Source organism: Ambystoma mexicanum, chromosome 1q (genome assembly GCF_040938575.1).
Source record: "Ambystoma mexicanum isolate Mex_15411 chromosome 1q, UKY_AmexF1_1, whole genome shotgun sequence".
Classification (NCBI taxonomy): domain Eukaryota; kingdom Metazoa; phylum Chordata; class Amphibia; order Caudata; family Ambystomatidae; genus Ambystoma; species Ambystoma mexicanum.
In genome coordinates, this window is record NC_090922.1 from 220,217,254 (window position 1) to 220,237,121 (window position 19,868).

Genomic DNA, 19,868 nt, shown 5'->3' on the forward strand with positions numbered 1-19,868 from the left:
AAACACAGTCTACAAGGTTCTTGGGATGAATATATTGGTGTTCCCTGCCCTCACACAGGAAATGCAAAAACAGTGGAAGTCATATGATGGAGTGTGAAGGAGATTGAGGGAGCTTGATTACAAGTACATGATGGTTTTCCGGGCAAGGTTGAAGGTACTGGCGGAGGGTCGCTCCCTCTTTTTTCACCGACCACAGGAGGTCTGGGACTGGTTGGACACAGTGTTCCCTGTAGAGAAAACTCATGAGGTCAATGCTTGACAACAGTTTTGTCTGATTCCCTTCACTGCAGGCAGCCGATGACAGATGTCATTTTACTAAAGAGCCTTTTCTCTATGGTGAGGCAAAGCCTTTTAAACAGCTACAGTGAATGTTGCAGCTCAAACCTTTTCATAACACTTCATAGGCAGCCCACAAGGAATCCAATTTTACACATTTGCCCACAGAAATGTTGAGCTTGCATCCGGAAAAATAACCCTGTATTTTAGAAGGAGGAATACAACATATCGCTGGGTTCCGTGAAGCGATCAGCCCATTGCATGATTGACTTAGGTGTGTGTACCCCTTAAAGGATTGGCACACATTATCACGTTTAGCAGCTGTGTCTGATAAATCAACTCAATTTTTAAAAACTTTTTTGAAATTTCATCAGCACGTATTTCGATATGAGACGTATATTTATATGCAAGATTGAAAGTCTGTCCTTATCCCAGTTATCAAGAAAAAAAAAACATAGTCTTGCAAAGCCATGGAAAGAGATTGGAAACTTTACTAACATAGCCTTATAGACTGGGGGAAGGGCCATTATCGTGGGATAAGGACCCGCCACTTTGCCTCGGGCCAGAAGTTGTAGAAAGGTCATTACCTCAAGCAATAATGACCCCTCCCGAGGTCTGGAAGGCTATTTTGGAGTTTCAGTGAAGTAAAAAAACCTTAACATTCTTAAGTAAAGAGTCAATTCTGTTAGTAAATTAAATGTAGTTTTATTTTGTAGTATTTAAATAACAAGGTTGTCTTCATAAGCATTTTATTTGAAAAGGTGGTTACAGGAAAATGTTTAACATGAGCATACATTAGCTGTAGCATAAAAGTAAATGATTTATCTTAAATGAAAGTGGAAGCATTTTCCCAAGTTTTAGCTTCCCCTTTGGTGTGTTAACGTAACTGTTCCAGTGAAATAAATATCTTCATAGAAATAGAGAGGGGGTGTATTTTTGAAAAATATATTGCCCCAAAATTGCATTGTTGTTTCGCTGTCTGCTTTAGAAAGCGAGTGTGTCCAGAATGTTGTCAATATCAGTAGTTATTGACTGCTCTCTGAACATTATGGTTGGCTGGGAGGTCAATAATGATCTTCATGTGCTAATCATCTTCGACAGTGAAGAGTGAGAGCATTTATAGAAGCATCAATACAAGCACATCCAATAAAATCATCATAAGTAGGCAATATGTAGGCATTGACAACTTCCAAATAAAAATGCATGTGTGCTATTGAATAGCATTTTTGGGCATTCTTCAAATTCATTTCTTCTCCCAGAAGAAGTTAAATCCACAATCTTTCATATGTTCTTGGTAGACTTTGTCAAAGTGCTCATTCTGGGCCACGGTGAAGTGGTTTTTCCAGTCCCCCGAGATTCCTGCAGAACCCACAAAGAAAAGAGACTATTTAGCAGGGCATGTTCAGAATGTATCACATGTGACCATCAATTAAGGACCCCCGCCAGTGGTGCTTAACCACAACCAGGGGGCAACCAATTGCTTCTTAAAGGCACTGTTCAAACATCATTGGTCAAATATCAATGGCCATAAACACAGGTTCTGAATCCAAACAAGAAGAAGCCAAGGCACTACGATATTTGCTCCTCGTGCCACTTTTGTCTGTCCACATTTGTGGCGCGATGTTTCCTTTTCTTGCCACAACCTGTTGACCTCAGTGCCACTATATCTAGGGGCCGGGAGGGTTTTCTGACTAAGAGTGCTTCCTCTGTGACAGCATTGGGTCAGGGGGCACCCATTGCCTTTCACATAAAGCAGCCTTTAGAAATACTGACACCAAAGCATTACCGCCTCTTGTTAAGTGACATAAGTGCTTTGAGAAAACCTGGCATTAAGATGAAGCACCTTCTACTAGGGCCAGTGAATACCTGGTGCACCGAGAGTGAGAAGTAGTGGCCCTGCTGTGTCATATCAGAAGGCACACAAATCACACAAACACCAACGTTCCCTGGGGGTGCGGGGTCCCTCAGAGAGAGGCATAGTAGGTCAAGTTTGAAAAAGACACTCCTGCATTTACAGACGGGCCCCTTCCATTCATGCTAGAAATCATACCAAAATGTGTCAAAGTGTACATATTGGGGTACAAATGGCAACCAGCACATCACCAAAATTCTGACCTCCCCTTTTTAAAGTGCAAACCGCTCGCTATCGATGAGGATCTTCCCTCCTGACTTCAGGACACCTCCAGTAGGGCCAATTAGCACCATATGCAGAGAATAATTACCAACAGCCCCCCCCCAATCTCTTGAAGGACAGCCCCCTGAAATAAGACACATTTATTTAATTGGTTCTTTATAACGCGCTTAATACCCAGATGTTTCTAAGCGGGACCGAGGGATCGCACCTGTGTTGCTCCGCATTTTCTTGCTTCCAAGGCGACCATGTTGCCCCTGAGCTATCCTCCCGAGTGAGACAAGCTATCCTCCCCTGCTCTATACCTGCATGGGATTTCATGATTCTTTTAAGAACTGCATAACCTTAGGCTGAGGGGCAATGCAGCCTGCTCCCTGCGATACATTGAACACCCTCTTGCCGTAGCCTCAGCCATAACCTGGCACCAGATGTGGGCATCCTTCACATTCCTTGCCTCTTGGGCTAACACATCGTGTTCTTGGTTGCATTTGTTCTAGTGCCTTTTGCCATGGTCCATTCCTTAGCGCCTGCACAGAGCTTTCTAATGTGATCTGTCAGATGCCAACACGTAGTGAGGGTCCACAATGCTGCAAATACAAGATTGCTGTGCTGGGGGATTGCCATCCTACCCTACAACCTCCTTTCTTTCACTGTCACCATGCTTTGCTTCACCTTCTTGCCGCTGTGGCACCTTCTTTAGGAGAGGGGATGGCTGACTTAGTTTTGTGGACCACGTTAAGGACCCCACACTCCACCTTTCATCTTTAAAGTTCTTCAAGTCATCAAGCTCCTTGTGAAGAACCCCCTGGCGGGATGCAGCATCTCTCTGACACCTGAAAGTTATGGGGTTACCTCACCTCCCGGAGCGGGCAGGTTCTGGGATGCATTTTTGGCCCAGTGCTGTGGGAGGGTGGGGATTGAGTCCTTTTGGGAGAAACAGGCAGGTATTTTGGCCGCAACCCTGGTTACCGACAGAGTTTCCTAACAGTAATTGTCCGATAATCAAAGGTCCCAGACGGGGCCACTAAATGCAGCACCTGTGGAACGTAGAATGAGGCTCTCAGCCTGCCAACCAGCATACTAAGGACGGTGATGTGCATGCCTGGGGTTTTCGTATCGCAGGCAGCCCTTTCTCTGAACCTAAAGCTCATGCCTCCCATAAGCCTTGCAACTTCGCTTAGGTTAATAAGTAGAGTCTTCCGTCAGCCTACTCCCCATATCTGCCAATTCCCAGTTCCTACTTGCACAGAGTGTAGACTGCATCTCTAAAAGAGAAAGGGAGAGCAAGTGAGAGAGAGAGAGAGAGATTTTGACAGTGGCAAAGCGAGAAAGAGAAATGGCAGCCGTCTGCAAGGTCCAATGGTAGAAGTGTGGATAGACCATACTGTTAAACTTGTTTTTCCTTTTTATGCTTTGCTATGACTTCTAATGTTCTGTTATGTCTTGCCATGCCGTAACCATGCCGTGCAGCGTTTACCATGCTATATGTGCTTGATTGCATGCCTCATTCAGCATTGTAAGTTGTAACTTTATACTATACTGCCCCTTGGTATCCCACTGTGATCTCACCACCTGGTGCCCAATGCGGTGTGTACTCTATTGTGGTTTGGCTTGTCATTCACGTGACTGGCTCCTAGATATCGCACCATGCCATCGTTGCATGCTCAGCTGTTCCTAGGAACCCGACTGCAACTCAGCCCTCTCTTGAATGTCTACTCTGAACACCCCACAGAACTATTCCCACCTACTATCTATTTGGTAACCACTGCTGCATGCGCTACCTATATTTTCCACGTCTCCCAGTTCTTCCCCATCCTCACAAAGTGCCAGTCGCGGCACATTGTCCATTTCCAAACATACCAGCCCACTCCTTGGAGCCTCAGGACGTCTCACAAGTGCCTTGTCCCACGGTCACCACTAATGAGACATGTCCCAAGGGGAACGGTTACCAAGAGGTTGCCATGGCCACCCAGGAGGGATGCACCAAGTTGGCCAACAGGCCCTCTATCCTCCTCCCCACACAAGCCATTGCAACCTCTATGCTCCAGCACATGCTTTCCAACTAAGCCACTTGCACATGGCAATTGAATAACTCTCCCAGCAGACATATAAATACCGTAATGCTACACCTCTACAATAAAGCTACATATCACCGTTCTTGCCCAGGCTATGCTGCAGACATAACTGCGCTCGACGTACTTTCCAGCCTCCACGCATCAGCACAACAGCAAAGCTTTCTTCCATTTCCCCCTCTCCCCACTAACCTGCCTCACGGCCTCCCTTTCAGAACCACATGAGCACCTGAAAATGGCGGTCGTGCATGGCTTAAATCCCAATATCAAAGCATAACACAACATAGTTAAGTGGTGCAAAGAAAACGAAGTCTTTCTGGAGAAATTGAGCAACAAAGTCATTGTAAAGCAGTACGGTTTGGGTTAGGGCTTGTCTCACGAATTGGGGCTATTATACCAGCCATCGATGGACTTATTTATTTATTCTTGTCTTTTCATCAAGAAGCACATGCAATCAGCTTTGCAGGGCTTGCCAAGGCTACAAAAAGTCCCCTCTTCTGCAAGTACTCAGACCATCTGCCACTCATTCATGCTTTTCCATATATGCGGATAGCAAACAAATATGTTAGATTAGTCTAACCTTTTCGGTAGAAAGCGCTTTTTGATTCGTCTATGTAATCAAGTTTCAAATGACTGTAGTTGGACATTTCATTCTCCTTCATGGCTTTGAAGGTGGAATTCTCCACCACAGAGTCGATGGCAGCATCATCCAGGTCCTTTCCCAGGAAATTGCAAATCCGAACCACGCTGTCCCTTGGGTCCTAGGAAAGTGAAACGGGACAGAGATGGAGAGCAGGCATCAGTGAACGATGGTCTACAGATTGCAATCCGGCCCAACATAGAGACCAGGGCCGGTTTTACACCAGATTGCACCTCAGTCAGGAAGCATTGTTGGCGACCCCCCACCGAAAAATTACATAACAAACATTGTATGTTACAAATGTTGTAAACAGGGCACTCGATAAAGAACTAGCTCTACATAAACAACATATAATTTCAACATAATGGTTGGGGGCTACCTCCCTAGAGTAAAAACACTCTGAAGCACCCGGGTGCATTATGCATACATTGCAATGGCGAAAAAGATCGGGTTAATAGCTGCTGATTATCACGAGACAGCCAGCCGCCAGGGAGCTTAAAGATGAAATGCCCACTGAAGAGCTATAAACCCTTCTTTGTCAGCAAATGGAGTACAGACCTTGATAAACCATGGTTTGTTATGTTGCTACAGAGCAGAGGTATTCAAAATCTCCCAGGGGCGTGAGCCCCAGCCTGAAAAGTAGATACAAAATAAAAATAAGTGTGTTTCTGATTTTTCTAAGGAGCAAAGAAAATGCGAGGCTGGGGGGAGCCCTGGGCAGGTGTAGCTTGTCCACAATGGGTGAGGGGCGGAGACCCAGTGGCCCCCCCACCCATTGTGGTGGAGCTGAGGAGTCAGCCCAGTGAAACACTGAGTGCTCCCTAAGATGCTTTTTTCAGCTGAGGGAATGCTCCTTGGCTGGGTGAGCTGTCAAAGGGGAACACTGTTTCACTTTGACAGCTCAGTTCCCCAGCCGTACATGCTCAATAAGCCATCTGAGGATCGGGGTGCTTTGCTTCGCCAGCCTTGCATAGCTCATTGGAAATGCTGGCTGGGGAACTGCATGTCTGTATGTGCGAGCGGGTGCTCCTGCACCTCCTTGCACATACAGACAGGGCAGGCTGTAGCAGGGCGTTTCAGCATCCGCAGCTTTTGCTTCCCGATTCCTGTTCATGGCACAGGAGCTGGAATGCTGGGGAGGAAACTTCAGGACCAGAGCAGGAGGTAAGTTTATGTTTATTTTTTATTTTTTTATTTATGTGTATGGGTGCGTGTATGCTTGTGTTATGAGTGAGTGTATGATGATGGGTGCTCGTGTGAATGATAGAGTGCTTGCTCTTTGAATGTGTGTGTGTGTGTGTTTGTATTGGTCCGTGGAGCTGATTTTGGCGAGTGGAGGGGACGAGGTTGTAGAACAAAGGCATTTTAGAAATACGTTTGTTACACAATCCCCTTACCCACCTGCTAAAGTCAGCTCTACTTATGGGGCGCTGTGGAGCACACGGGACAGGGATGATATCTTTTTTAATGGATATCTATTATAGATGTCAAGTAAAAAATACCATGCCTGCCCCTTAGGCCCCCCCAGTGCCAATTGCAAATTGTTTGGCTTTTTACTGAATGCAACATTTTGACCCAATGTCCCCCAAACTCCCCTTGATTGGTTAGGGCTCCCTCAATGCTATCAGGTGCTGTGGCATATCTGGGAGAAATAATTATGCCCCTCCACTTAAAAGGTCCACCAGCTGCCACTGGCCCTGCGACTGTGCTGGGAGCGGCATGGGGCGAGCCCAGGGACTGTGAAGGGAGTAAGACACGGGGAGCCATGACATAGTGGTGGAAGGAGGATGGGGGAAGCCCAGGGACATTGGTGGGAGCAGGGTGGAGAGGGCCCAGGGACATTGGTGGGAGCAGGGTGGGGAGAGCCCAGGGACTGGGTTAGGAGTGGAATGAGGAAGCCAAAGACTGTTATGGGAGCAGGTGAGGTAGCCAAGGCACTATACTGGGAGTAGGGTGCAGTGACCGCGCGCAATAGTTCATAGCCATTTGGACCTACTGTCCATTTGCCATTTTCGGGATGCTTGGCCTGCCCACATTTTGCTCAGGGGGGGCGAAGCCCACAAAGTTTGAAGACCACTGCTATAGAGTGTTGTTTATCCATGTGCACGTGTGTGTATATTTGTTCCTGCAAGGAGGGGGCAAATATTTTCTCACCCAGGATACTGCCTGGGCAAAGTGCAGCTGTGCTAAGCGGATAGAGTCAGCAGCAATTGTCTGAGTGGCCACAAAACCTCTAAGTTGCTAATGTAAAGGTCCAAAAGTGATTTCGTTTATCAAGGCCTATTCCCTAAAGCCTCTCTATGCCATGTAAACAAAACATGTAATTTATTCAAGTTAACCAGCAGCCCATCTGGCCAAAGTACATCAACACCAGATCATAAGCTGATGACTTGTTACCAAGTGCAAGTCAGATGCAGGCAAGTGGTGCAGGGCTGCTGAGTAGGAACACAGAAGACAGTGTCATGGATAGTTCTCAACAAAGAGAGCTGACTGAAGTTCGCAATAACATGGAGAATGTGGTTAAACATTACTGAATCTCATTATTAGAACACTGGGTGCAGAGAGGGAAGTTGTTCACTCAAAACTGTTCATAGATATCCCGCGGAGTAAAAATACCATTTTAAAAAAAGGGTCCTAGTCTCCCGCAGAGCAGAAGCGGTCCCTCAAAAAGCAGTTTACTTCCCAACACTGGGAAGCAGATTACTTAAACATGTTCATGGCTCTTCCACAGTCCAGGTCCATTCCTACAACGTCGTCTTGGCACTCTCACTGATGAGATTTGCTCCCTCAAAACAATTTGATCTTTCCCACAGAGGATAAGCACATCCTCAAACGCCAGCCTCTGTCCCGCCCCCTTATCTATTTACCAGTGGGTGGGATGTCAGACTAGTAGGTGTCTCTACAATGCAGGCAATGCACGCAAACTGTGCCTGCGTGTTGGAACAGGTTTAGCTACTGGATACCAACCTATGGAGCTTTTCTGGCTGTGCTTCTGGCGAAAGCTCACAGTATTTGTTTGCACGTTCCACCGCAGCAGCCCGACAATGTGGCGGTCACATTGCGTGCCTGATGCTACTAGCAGATGAGTTTGCTTGGTTTCTCAGGCCCTTTGGCTGTCTTTACACCCCTAGGCCCCACTGGCACCATGGTTTTCCCTGCTACCTGCCTCTGATTAGCCTTGCCAGCCCTCGTTCGATCCCCGCTTCCTGGTCTCCCACCTCCCGCCTCCCATCCCGCCCACCGACCCTGATTGGGCCTGGCGAGAGGGTCCAACCCTCATTGCTAGTCCCCCCAGGGCAGCCCTCTGCCCGGCAGCCCATCGGCTAAGGACCTGAGGCAAAGGACGGTGACAGCGCCAGGTCGTATCTGCAGGTATCCGCAGGAGAAGCAAGAAGCCAACAACAAGTAAGTGTGGCAAGGGCGGGGCCAGAAGCAATAGCCTCTCTGAGAAAAGTTGCATTTAGAAGTTATACCCAATAGCATATGTGTGTATTTAGAAGTTGTGCCCAATAGCCTCTCTGAGGAAAGCTGCATTTAGAAGTGTACCCAATAGCATATGTGTGTATTTAGAAGTTGTGCCCAATAGCCTCTCTGAGAAAAGTTGCATTTAGAAGTTGTGCCCAATAGCCTCGCTGAGAAATGTTGCATTTAGAAGTTGTGCCTAATAGCCTCTCTGAGAAAAGTTGCATTTAGAAGTGTCCCCAATAGCATATGTGTGTATTTAGAAGTTGTGCCCAATAGCTTCTCTGAGAAAAGTTGCATTTAGAAGTTATGCCCAATAGCCTCTCAGAGAAGGCTGCATTTAGAAGCGTACCCAATATCCTCTTTGAGAAAGCTGCATTTAGAAGTGTGCCCGATAGCCTCCCTGTGAAAAGTTGCATTTAGAAGTGTATGCCAATTGCACTTAGAATGGTACCCAATTGCACCTAGAAGCTGTGCCCAATAGCCTCCCTGAGAAAGTTGAATTTAGAAAGTGTTCCGAATTACACTTAGAAGTGTACCCAAGTGCATCTAGAAATTGCATAACCGCCCTGAGAAAGTTACACTTGGAAGTATACCCAATTGCATTTAGAAGTGTACCCAATTGCAGTTAGAATTATAAACAATTGCTTAGAAGCACCAATCAATCTTTGACTAGTTGATCCTGGAACTGTACCTAAAAGCGTGAGTCACCGATCCTAGAACTACAACCAGAAAACCCTCCTAAATCAACCCAAAGCTCACACCAATCATGAGCGCACCAACTCCACCAGTGACTGTCAGAAACAACTCCCGTGGACCTCCTCCATTCTCCGATCTGCCTTCCTTCCCACCACCCCCCTCCGCAATCCCTGCCATCACCCTCTCCAAACACCAAGCCAGGGGGGCACCCCACCCCACGACCTCTCATCCCCTGAACCACACCGCCAACCCGCCAGCACCGCCCATGCCCGCTCCCCTCACTACCACACCCCACCCTGCAATCACCCACCCCCCGCCTTGCCATCATACCCCTGCCATCTTCCCCCCCGACTGCACCCTTTCCCCTCCCTAAAAACTGCGCACCTAGCCCTAGCGAGAACCGAAGCTGCCTCCCTCTCTCCCTCTGACCCCCCTACCCTCTCTCTCACACCAGTCGCTGCAAAGAAACTAAAGAGGAAACGCTCCTGGTCCCCCTCAACCTCTCTGCTCTCCTCGCCTCCCTTGTCTCGACCCACCAACTCTCTCCCACAATCGCCCCCCTCTCCCTTGACCTCTCCCTTTCTGAAACCCCTCTCCCTCGATTTCTCCTCAACTGCAACTGAAACTCCCAACCGCCCACTCACCATCCTCAAATCCCCCACCCCAAACCCGATCATCCTATCACACACAGCCACCCAACCCCGCCCGAAACCTGCAAAACCTTCGGCTCGCCCAAACTGACTCTCTTACAGCCAACCGACAATCCTCCACCCGTACCAGCCAGCCCGTCAGCTGCAACCTCTACCCGACCAACGTTCGAATCCTTTAGTCCAATATCACCAGAACAATTTCTCAAACTTCTATCTGCCCGCAAACCATCTGGATCCCCCCTGTCCAGCCACAACCCTTAAAGAAATTTTTGCTTCCACCTGCGCTGGAGAACACGCAAGATCTATCATAAATGCCTCCCTTTCCTCCAGTATTTTTCCCGAAGCATTCAAAATGGTACATGTCAAACCTCTAATTAAAAAAGCTTCGCTCGACCCTCTCGAGCCCAAAAACTACCGACCAATCTCAAACACCAGATTCCTTGCCAAACTCATTGACCGAACCGCCTACTCTCAACTAAATGCCTTTGTCGAAGCCAACAATCTCCTCGACCCCGCCCAATCAGGTTTCAGAACACGTCACGGAACTGAAACAACCCTAACCTCGATCTGGGACGACCTTAAAATGACAGCTGACTCTGCGGGATGTGCCGCTCTAATCCTTCTCGACCTATCCGCTGCCTTCGACACGATCAATCACTCAATCCTCCTAGACCGCCTCCACTCCCTAGGAATTCGTGGAACCGCTCTTAAATGGATAGCTTCATTCCTCAAAAACAGGCACCAAATAACGACACTCTCCAGCTTTACCTCCCAAGCTCGACCAGTCGACACGGGAGTCCCTCAAGGAGCGTGTCTATCCGCCCTCCTGTTCAATCTCTACCTGATCACCCTCCCACCAATAATTCGTTCTCACAACATCCTTTGTTACAACTACGCCGATGACACTCAACTAATTCTAAAATTCCTGAACTCAAAACCCAACTCCCGACCCGACCTGGCATCCTGCCTCCTTAACATAGAACGCTGGATGACCCAAAACCACCTCTTGTTAAACCCCTCCAAAACTGAAATCATGGTTTGCGGCAACACCAATCTTCTTCCTCACCCACTACCCTGGCCACCTGCCATGGGCAACTCACCTACACCCTCCAACACAGTGAAAAATCTTGGGTGCACCCTGGACTCCGACCTAACACCCTCGCGCCAAGTCAACAATGTCTCAAAGTCCTGCCACTACCACCTTAAAACCCTTTCCATACTCTTTCCATACCTCTCATTTCTCAACAGAGTCTCCGCTGTCCAATCAATCGTTATTTCCAGACTGGACTACGGGAACCCCCTTTACCTCGGAATCCACGCCTACCAACTGAATAAACTCCAAAGAGCACAAAACGCGGCAGCCAAAATGCTACTTTCGCTCGGTCCAAGATACCACGTATCGCCAGCTCTTAAAACACTGCACTGGCTTCCAGTAGCCCGTAGGGTGGCTTTCAAAACCTTATGCCTCTCCCATCGAGCACTGCATAAAACTGGACCTCAATATCTTCAAGACAAACTAATACCTTATCATCCCACTCGCACCCTAAAATCAAGCTCAGCCAGTCTCCTGGTAATTCCCAAGACGAACTCAGTCAGGCTAGGCGGATCATCATTCTCAGCCCTGGCTCCAACCCTGTGGAACTCACTCCCACCCCACATCCGCCTAACTGAGGACTTAATGTCCTTCCGCAAACTACTGAAAACCTGGCTCTTACCCTAAAACCAAGCTAGCATCATCACAATAATACCTACCCAACAAACTACCTGAAGCGAGAAAGGACCGCCAAATAAACTCGAATGTAAACTAGAAAGACAAACGGATAATATGAATGAATCAGTGAAAAATGAACCGATGTAGTTGAGCAGTGGAGAGCGACTGAGTGTATAAAGCGACTGAGTGTATAAAGCGACTGAGTGTGTAAAGCGACGGTGTGTGTAGAGCGGAGGAGTGTGTAGAGCGGAGGAGTGTGTAGAGCGGAGGAGTGTGGAGAGCGGATGAGTGTCGAGAGTGGATGAGTGTGGAGAGCGAAAAAGTGAATGTGTAGTGTGGATGAGTGTAAGGAGTGGATGTGTATGTGGAGCGAATGAGTGCTTGGTGCGAATTAATATGTGGAGCAGACAAGTGTGTGAAGCGGGTAAATGTGTGGTGCAGATGAATGTGCGTAACAGATGATTGCATAGAGCGGACAAATATATAGAGTAGGTAAGTGTGTGGAATGGGTGGACATATGGAGCAGACGAGTACTATTGTCAAGCCGACTAGTAGTATGTTGTGCCGATGAGTAGGTGGACCGGATGATCATTGTCGACTGAACGAGTGTCTAATCTGGACGAGTATGTAGACTGGACGAGTGTGTAGACTGGACGAGTGTCTGGAGTGGACGAGTGTCTGGAGCGCACGAGTGTCTGGAACCGACGAAGGTCTGGAGCGGACGAGGGTCTAGAGCAGAGGAGTATTTGGAGCGGACGAGTGTATGAGGAGCTGACGAGTGTGTGGAACGAACGAGTGTGTGTAACGAATGAGTGGAGCGGATGAGTGTACAGAACTGATGAGTATGTAGAGCCGATGAACGCATGGAGCAGATGGGTTTGTAGAGCGAACAAAATGCATAGAACGAACCTACCCGGACGGAACTGTGTGACATACATATTATGCCTTGGAATGAAGGGAACATTTGAAAAACATACTTCATACCACACCCCACGCTTACTCTCTCCCTTACACCACCACTCAACTAGAACACAGAGATACTATGACACCATTCGGTATAACTGTTCTCATATCTACATTCTCACGCTCACTCCAAATCACTCTATGTAAACATTGCTGGTTTTACACCCCCCAGCCAGGCGTCCTCCTCAGGCCTAACGCAGCCACACTCATTCTGGATAAAGCCGGCCAGACCGAACACATACTCCTGATCTCTCAACCACCACACCTACCGCTAAGAAGCAGCTACCACTTGAATTCCGCACCAGCTGCACACATACCTGGTGCACACACGCACCTTTTAGACTCTCTCTACTCTCTATACTGACCTAAACTTCGGTTCCCAAGGGCGTTCAACCTACCAGCGCCTTCAGACCATACCAATGGTATATAAGGCGCTATATAAATGCAAAATACCATAACATAACATAACAGATGCGTGTTCTGCATCCCTTGAGGTTGCTTTAGGTTCATCGCCGCAGGGAGCATGTGGTGTTTATATCTTGGAGTGTTCGGAATGTCTACCACTCTGGAGGTGCACAGGGATGAGCAGTAAAATAAAACTCCTACTCTGCCCCACACTACTACTAAACCAACAGTGATCTCAATCAAGCAGGTGAAAGAGGCACTGACCGACAAATATACCACCTTTCCCTCTTTGGCTAATCTGGGCCGAGAGCAGGCCTGTCTCTTCAGAAGAGGTGTGAGCTGGGACATAAGCAATCAAAACAACATTATTTATATATAAAATTAGAGTACTTAATTAAGCTATCAATACACTTTAACCCACCCCTGTAAATGATAAGTCAGAGAATGGAGTCTTTAAGAAAAAGGGCACTCAGGGTTGATAGCGGTTCACAGGCAATGATGTTGAAGAGGAGTTTAAAAAGGCAGACTATGGGGACTTAGATGGCTTGAGGTACAATATATTCTCTGGGTTCTTCTGGGCTACTAAGTTGCTGGGGACACAGGCCAGGATACAGGAAGCAAGAGACATCTTCATTCTTCCCTTCCATGCCAAGACGGTCACCAGAGGGCACCTACAGGGATCCTTCACGTTCAAGGATCAGGATGTGTGTCCAGTGTTTACTCTGCAGATAGCCCTTGGGCCACAGCAGGTACCCGTAATATTCCCCCGGGATTGTTGGGGGGGAAGAGCTTGCCTCTCGGTTGGAGATACTGGTCTATACAGCTCTGGCAGAGGAGGACATTGGATTAGGCTGAATTCCAAAGTACGTTCCAGATGAATCCTTCAGATGACTCAACTAAGGAGAGGACCTGCCCAAACGCCACAATGGATTGGTCCATACCAAGCCTGCTGAAAGGGTCTAGTCCTGGCAGCTGTAACACGTGTCCTTTGCTTTCTGATGTCTTACCCAGAGTGCTCTGTCTGCAGAAAGAGAGGAGGAGGCCTGGACGTTTGGGATTCCTGTCAAAATCCAAGATGATGAGACCCATCTGTGCACGGACACTATCCCCTGGACTACAATAACTCTGCCCCCTTACTCTGTTTGCCTACAAAAGGACTTCAGGTCTCTGGGAATTGTGCATGGCATACTCATCACCCCCATGTTCCTTATCCCAACCCACCATTCCAAAATCATCACATTTATGTATGGCTTGTAACAAAATAAGACCACTTTTATAGAGCATATTTGCATTAATTAAGAGCACACAAAGGGTTAATTACAGTATTATTTGAAATCTGTTGTTCCTTCTTGAGAATCACAGGATTCTTTGGCAGGTTTACACAGTGTCTTACCTCACGCAAGGTGAAAGGGTGACTATGCACTGAACTGCATTAAACATCGCCATGCTGGAAGGAAGATTTTAGAACTGTCCAGACTGCAGACAATTGGGAAATCAAAAAGAGCAGGGACTATCCAAGCATGTCAAATGGAGTGCATGCTCACACGGCTTTCAATCTCAGGCTAAACCACAAATTCATTCTCCCTCAGCTGCTTCTCATTTTGGGAAATTATTGGTTAAGCTCTAATAAATGCACCAACCCATGCTGAAAAATGCTGCGTGAGAGAACTTGATGCCCACCGATGAGATAAAAGACCCAAACAGCAACATTTTGAGCAGGTTGAAACAATGGTTTACGGTTTGTACTTTACATTTAAGACCTACGAAAATGGCAACAGGTATGCCCAGACGTGGGTCCCGTGCCTGCTGAGCATAGAAACCCAAGCTACTCCTCACTCACGAGGCCTAATGAGGCTGAAACATGTCTGGGGAGGCATGTGGTCTCCTGCAGAAGGGATGTGACCAAGCAGTTCGGTCTTTCCCCTTTTGTAATGGCTTGGTAGGCGAAGAACGATCGTCTGGAAAGTTGCCCAGAGCAATGCCAGCGGTTGGGATAATTTCCAAACCTTCTAGCCATCACCTCTTTTGTATTGAACAAATTTACAATAACACCTGTTACACCATGGCCATAATCAAATTAGTGTGAAATTAGATTGTACCAACAGCACCTGTAGCATTGCTTCACTACTTAAACTAATCATACTTTGCAAGAAGTGACACTTTCACTTAGAACTCTAGTCACCACAGCAAACGTCTATCCAGTGTTTCTCACAGATGCACAACATATTACAACTAAAATTAATTTCTGAATATCTGTTAAATATTGTATTAATTTGTGTTTCCTTTCAATCGCAAAACATAGAGGAGCTCATTTTCTCATGAGCCGTAACATAAACGTGTGGCGTAAACGCCTTGTTAGGGCCTCATTACAACCTTGGTGCTAAGTGCACCAACTTTACCACCATGGTGTAAACTCCGTTTACACCATGGTGGATGGCGGATTTACCGCCCCATTCCAAGGTGAGTGGGGCGGTAAATCCCCATTTCCCATTTTCCCTTCCCCATTCCCATTTTTGCCCCATAGGGCATAATGGGAGTGGGGAAGGCGCTAATTACGCCACCGTAAATTACGGTGGCGTAATTAGCACCATGGCAGGTTAGAATCAGGCGTTAAAATCAGAATCAGGCGTTAAGGGTTAACGGTGGCGTTAACCCTTAACGCCTGAGTTGTAATGAGGCCCTAAGTCTTTTACGCCAAGCATTAATGTCACAGCTAATTTTAACCTATTTCTATTGTGGAAAGGGGGGGCGCAAAGCAACTTGTGCTACCGCCGCCTCCCTTTCTTTCCTTCATACAAATGCCCCAGCATTTGCACTGATATGCATTTTCATTCCGGTGCAAATGTTGGGGATCCCTATGGAGCCCTCCAGTTTTATGCACCTGCATAAAGCGGGTGAACTCCATAGGAATCCATTGTAAACGCTGCCTGTCATGCACGCATGGCAAGCAGCATTTAATTGTAATTGTAAATGCTGCAAGCAGGCAGCGTTTACTCATTTTGAACGTAGAGTGCAAAAGTGCATGGCAAATGGCGGCGTACACATTTGTGCACCGTCTTTTGCCCTGCACTTTTGCATTCTGGCTGCAATTGACCAACATTTTGCAGCAGGGAGCCATTAACGTTGCATTGCTAACACAACAGCTCGCTGCTAGCAAATTATGGCCTGGAGAAAAATGAGCACCAGACTAATCCAACTCGCATGAAAATCAGAAGAGAGCTTGTCTGACACAAGTAAACCAATACACACAATTTTGCTCCAGCAGCTCTTACTAAGAAAGCAAAACACTGATTAATATTTAGATCAGCAAAGCTCAAGAAACCCATGTCACTCCAAAATATGCACTTAGATTATTTAGATTATCAAAGTCAAAGAAATATAATGGTATACTGTTGGCCATTCCCAAAATAAATCCCATGACCACCCTCTATGTCCTCTGTGTACAATCATACCCCATGTCAGATGGAGTAATGGGCTGACCTTATTAGTATCTTCCCTAGACAGAGGTTGTAGAAATGATTAAGGATGTTGTAAAGGCTGACAAGCTGAAAGACATGCTCTCATTTGGTTCATGTACAAAGCAAGAATATGCGACTAATAAACTGATATCACTTGGTATATAGTGATTCGCGATGGATACGCCCTGCTTTAAAGGAGGTGCCATTGTTACCATATTAATGGAATATGTATAACTAGGGACAGGTAATAAGTGCCTATGGATAATAGCGAGTTCCGGGTTTGGCCCACACTTCACCTGCAGGAGCTCCTCATAGGTGATGTAGAAGAAGTTGCCCTCGTTCTTCATCTTCATCCAGCCTTTCACGTGATCAAACCAGCTGCCGTAGAGGACTGAAAGAGAGAAGGGCAGAGTGGTGAGTTTCCAAGAGTGAGGAACTCCAGAATGCCTTGAGACGCGCATGTGCAACTCCAAGATATTGTTTGCCATTAGACACCCCACAGCAAGGCTTAGCCGACTTCACGTGGAATTCAGAGGAATGCAAGCAGGCAATACACCAGGACACTCACTTAACCAAAAACTGGGTTAATACTGCAGATTGAAGCAATTTAATTCTGGGGGTTTCTGCTTCAAGGGCACAACTAATCTATAACAGGTGTCAGTCCTCTGAAGACATCAGGTGGTGACTAATGTGCGTCCAAGCTGATCCCCAGCACCTTCAGATGTAAAACTGAATTGAAACATCTACATATTGGGCTCGTTATAAATCTGACAGCATTAATTCTGCAGACAGAAATAACATTACCACCAAAGAGGTCTGCAGAATTAGTGCCATATTCCGAGGCCCTGACCATGCACCAATCGACGTAGTTGTAAAAGTAATTCCAACTTGCTGAATTAGCACCAAAGACCTTACCGATTGCCAATAGCATCACAACCAAAATGGGAAGCTGCGCAGCAGCCATTTTGAAAAGTCCAACTAATGCAAAGTCACCCTTTTGCAAGTGTCATCGGAGGCCAAAAGATGGCCAAATCATGTCTGCCCAAAAAATCCAAATGCAAGGTATCGAGAATACGGCTCAGAACACCAAAATGCAGTGCTGTGCTGGCAGAGCATGTACTGGACAGGCAGGCGAGCTGTTTAGAGGCCAGAACAAAAAGACCACACCTCAGAGGGGCACAGCCATCTGGGACAAAATGTGCAACAATGTGGTGGCTATGGGGACAGTTTCCTGGGACTGTGAGGACTTATGGAAAAGGTGGAATGACCTCAAGGCCAGGTTCCATACCATTATAGCCTGTCACCGGAGGAGGTACAGTGAAGCCCCTGCACCAAACATCATGGGAGGAAACGGGCAGCAACATTCTCCACAAAGTGGCACGTGCCCAGGGCGCTCCCCCTGGTGGGGGTCACACCTGGCTGCCTGCGGAAACGAAGTCAATTTAGATTTTGTATAAAATAAATAACATGTGAAGATGTTGTACAGTTTGCTGCTGAGGTACTAAGCCTGCTGCCTGTTTGTTTGATTAATCCTGTAACACATTCAGTGTTCACTATAGTACATACAGTTTGTACCTTCAATGTCGCACAAAGTGTCTAACACTCTCACCCTCTTTGGGGATACATTGATCACCTGCAATATCTGAATTTGAAATGCATATTCATAATTTTGAGTGTCAAGATGGTTCCGAAAATATGTAGCTCAGTGTGTTAAGCATGTGTTGCAGAGATCTGAGATCATATGCCAGTTTACAGATCCAAATCCTAGCTAGAAAGACTCATCCTTTCCTCTTTCTGTGGCGGATACCTTGAGTATAAGAACGAACTCCAGGCGTGTCACAAAACAATGTACCAACACCAGGAAGCACAATTCATAAAAACGAACATTGTACAATCATGAGGAATATAAAGTGGGTACCCCCAATGGGGAACACAATGAGTTTGTCGGCAGAGAGGATTAGGTACCACATGGAGACAATGGAACCAAAGTGTGGAAACTCATAACCCGGCTTTGCCACCGGATGATAGTGTGATCCTGGACAGATAATCTTATCACAATATGCAGTACAGTGCTGCCATCAGTGATAGCCGGGTGGCATTGTTTAGCCTATTGCATGCTCTTTCTTTGGCTGGGTCCTAATTTCACAGATCTTATCGTGCAGTTTCTTTTGTTGTGGGTTTTTAAATCTGTAAAACCCAGATGAGATTTTTATGCTCACATCAGTTGGTATTCTGGCACTTGCAGACTTACATTTATGACAGACAAACAAGCTACGATAACTTTCCGGTTTGCAGATACGTGCGCCTTCCTGGTCATTCCTAATCCGTGTCCTCGATCTATGCTATAGTGTGTGTACCTTCCTGGTTGCTTCTAATTTGCATCCTGTCTCCATGCTCGAGCACTTTTACATTCTGCAAGGCTGCTACTGCGCGTCCAGCATCTATGATCTATTTGTGTGTACTTCCATTATAGCTCCTAATCCTTGTACTCAATTTGCAGTACAGCATGTGTACCTTTCTCATGGCTCCCGATGAGTATCCTGTAGCCATGCTAAGGACATTAAGCTTTGTGTGGTTTCTGAACTCATGAATTAAAACATAAACTCTGGTATGTGGCCTTTGCAATGCCTACTCTGAGTTTTGTGCATATGCTTGCGGATGTGTACCATTATTCACATGGCTACTGATTTGCGTCTATGCTACAGCCTGTTTAACTTCTTGGTGTTCAAATGTGCCCTTTATCTATGCTAGCACACGGGTACTCTCATCATAGACTGCTAAACATGCCCTCGAAATGCCATTTGTTTATTATTTTGATTCCAGTAAGGCTATTCAAGGGAGTTCCCATGCTTACTTCAATACCTGACAGTTCACTTAATCAGACTATGGCCCTCATTACAACCCCAGCACTAAACCATGGTGCTATTAGCACAATGGTTTGTGCCGGTGTTGTAACCAGTCCGCCATGGTGGAATGGGGAAATACCACCCCATTCCAAGGTTGGCGGGGCGGTATTTCCCCATTTCACCATGGCCCTTCCCCATTCCCATTTTCGCCCCATAGGCCTCAATGGAACTGGGGAAGGCGCTAAGTACGGTACCGCAAATTGCGGTACCGTAATTAGCACCGAGGTCCCTTTGCGGCACCCTACTTTAACGGCTGGTAAAACAGACTATGGCCCTCATTACAACCCCGGCACTAAACCATGGTGCTATTAGCACCATGGTTGGTACCGGTGTTGTAACGAGTCCGCCATGGTGGAATGGGGAAATACTGCCCCATTCCAAGGTTGGCGGGGCGGTATTTCCCCATTTCACCATAGCCCTTCCCCATTCCCATTTTCGCCCCATAGGGCTCAATGGGACTGGGGAAGGCGCTAAGTACGGTACCGCAAATTGCGG

General features: G+C 46.9%; 1 protein-coding gene across 1 annotated transcript in view; it reads right to left on the reverse strand.

The window, feature by feature from the left end:
* Positions 1–994: 994 nt before the first annotated feature.
* Positions 995–19,868, reverse strand: part of LOC138526811 (sulfotransferase 2B1-like) — a 387,634-nt gene continuing 368,760 nt past the window's right edge. Inside the window, exons 5-7 of the mRNA XM_069637513.1 lie at positions 16,764–16,858; positions 5,060–5,240; positions 995–1,635 (exon numbers count right to left, since the gene is read on the reverse strand). Of these exons, the coding sequence (XP_069493614.1) occupies positions 1,520–1,635; positions 5,060–5,240; positions 16,764–16,858 (392 nt within the window). The 3' untranslated portion in view covers positions 995–1,519. The remainder of the gene's footprint in view (positions 1,636–5,059; positions 5,241–16,763; positions 16,859–19,868) is intronic.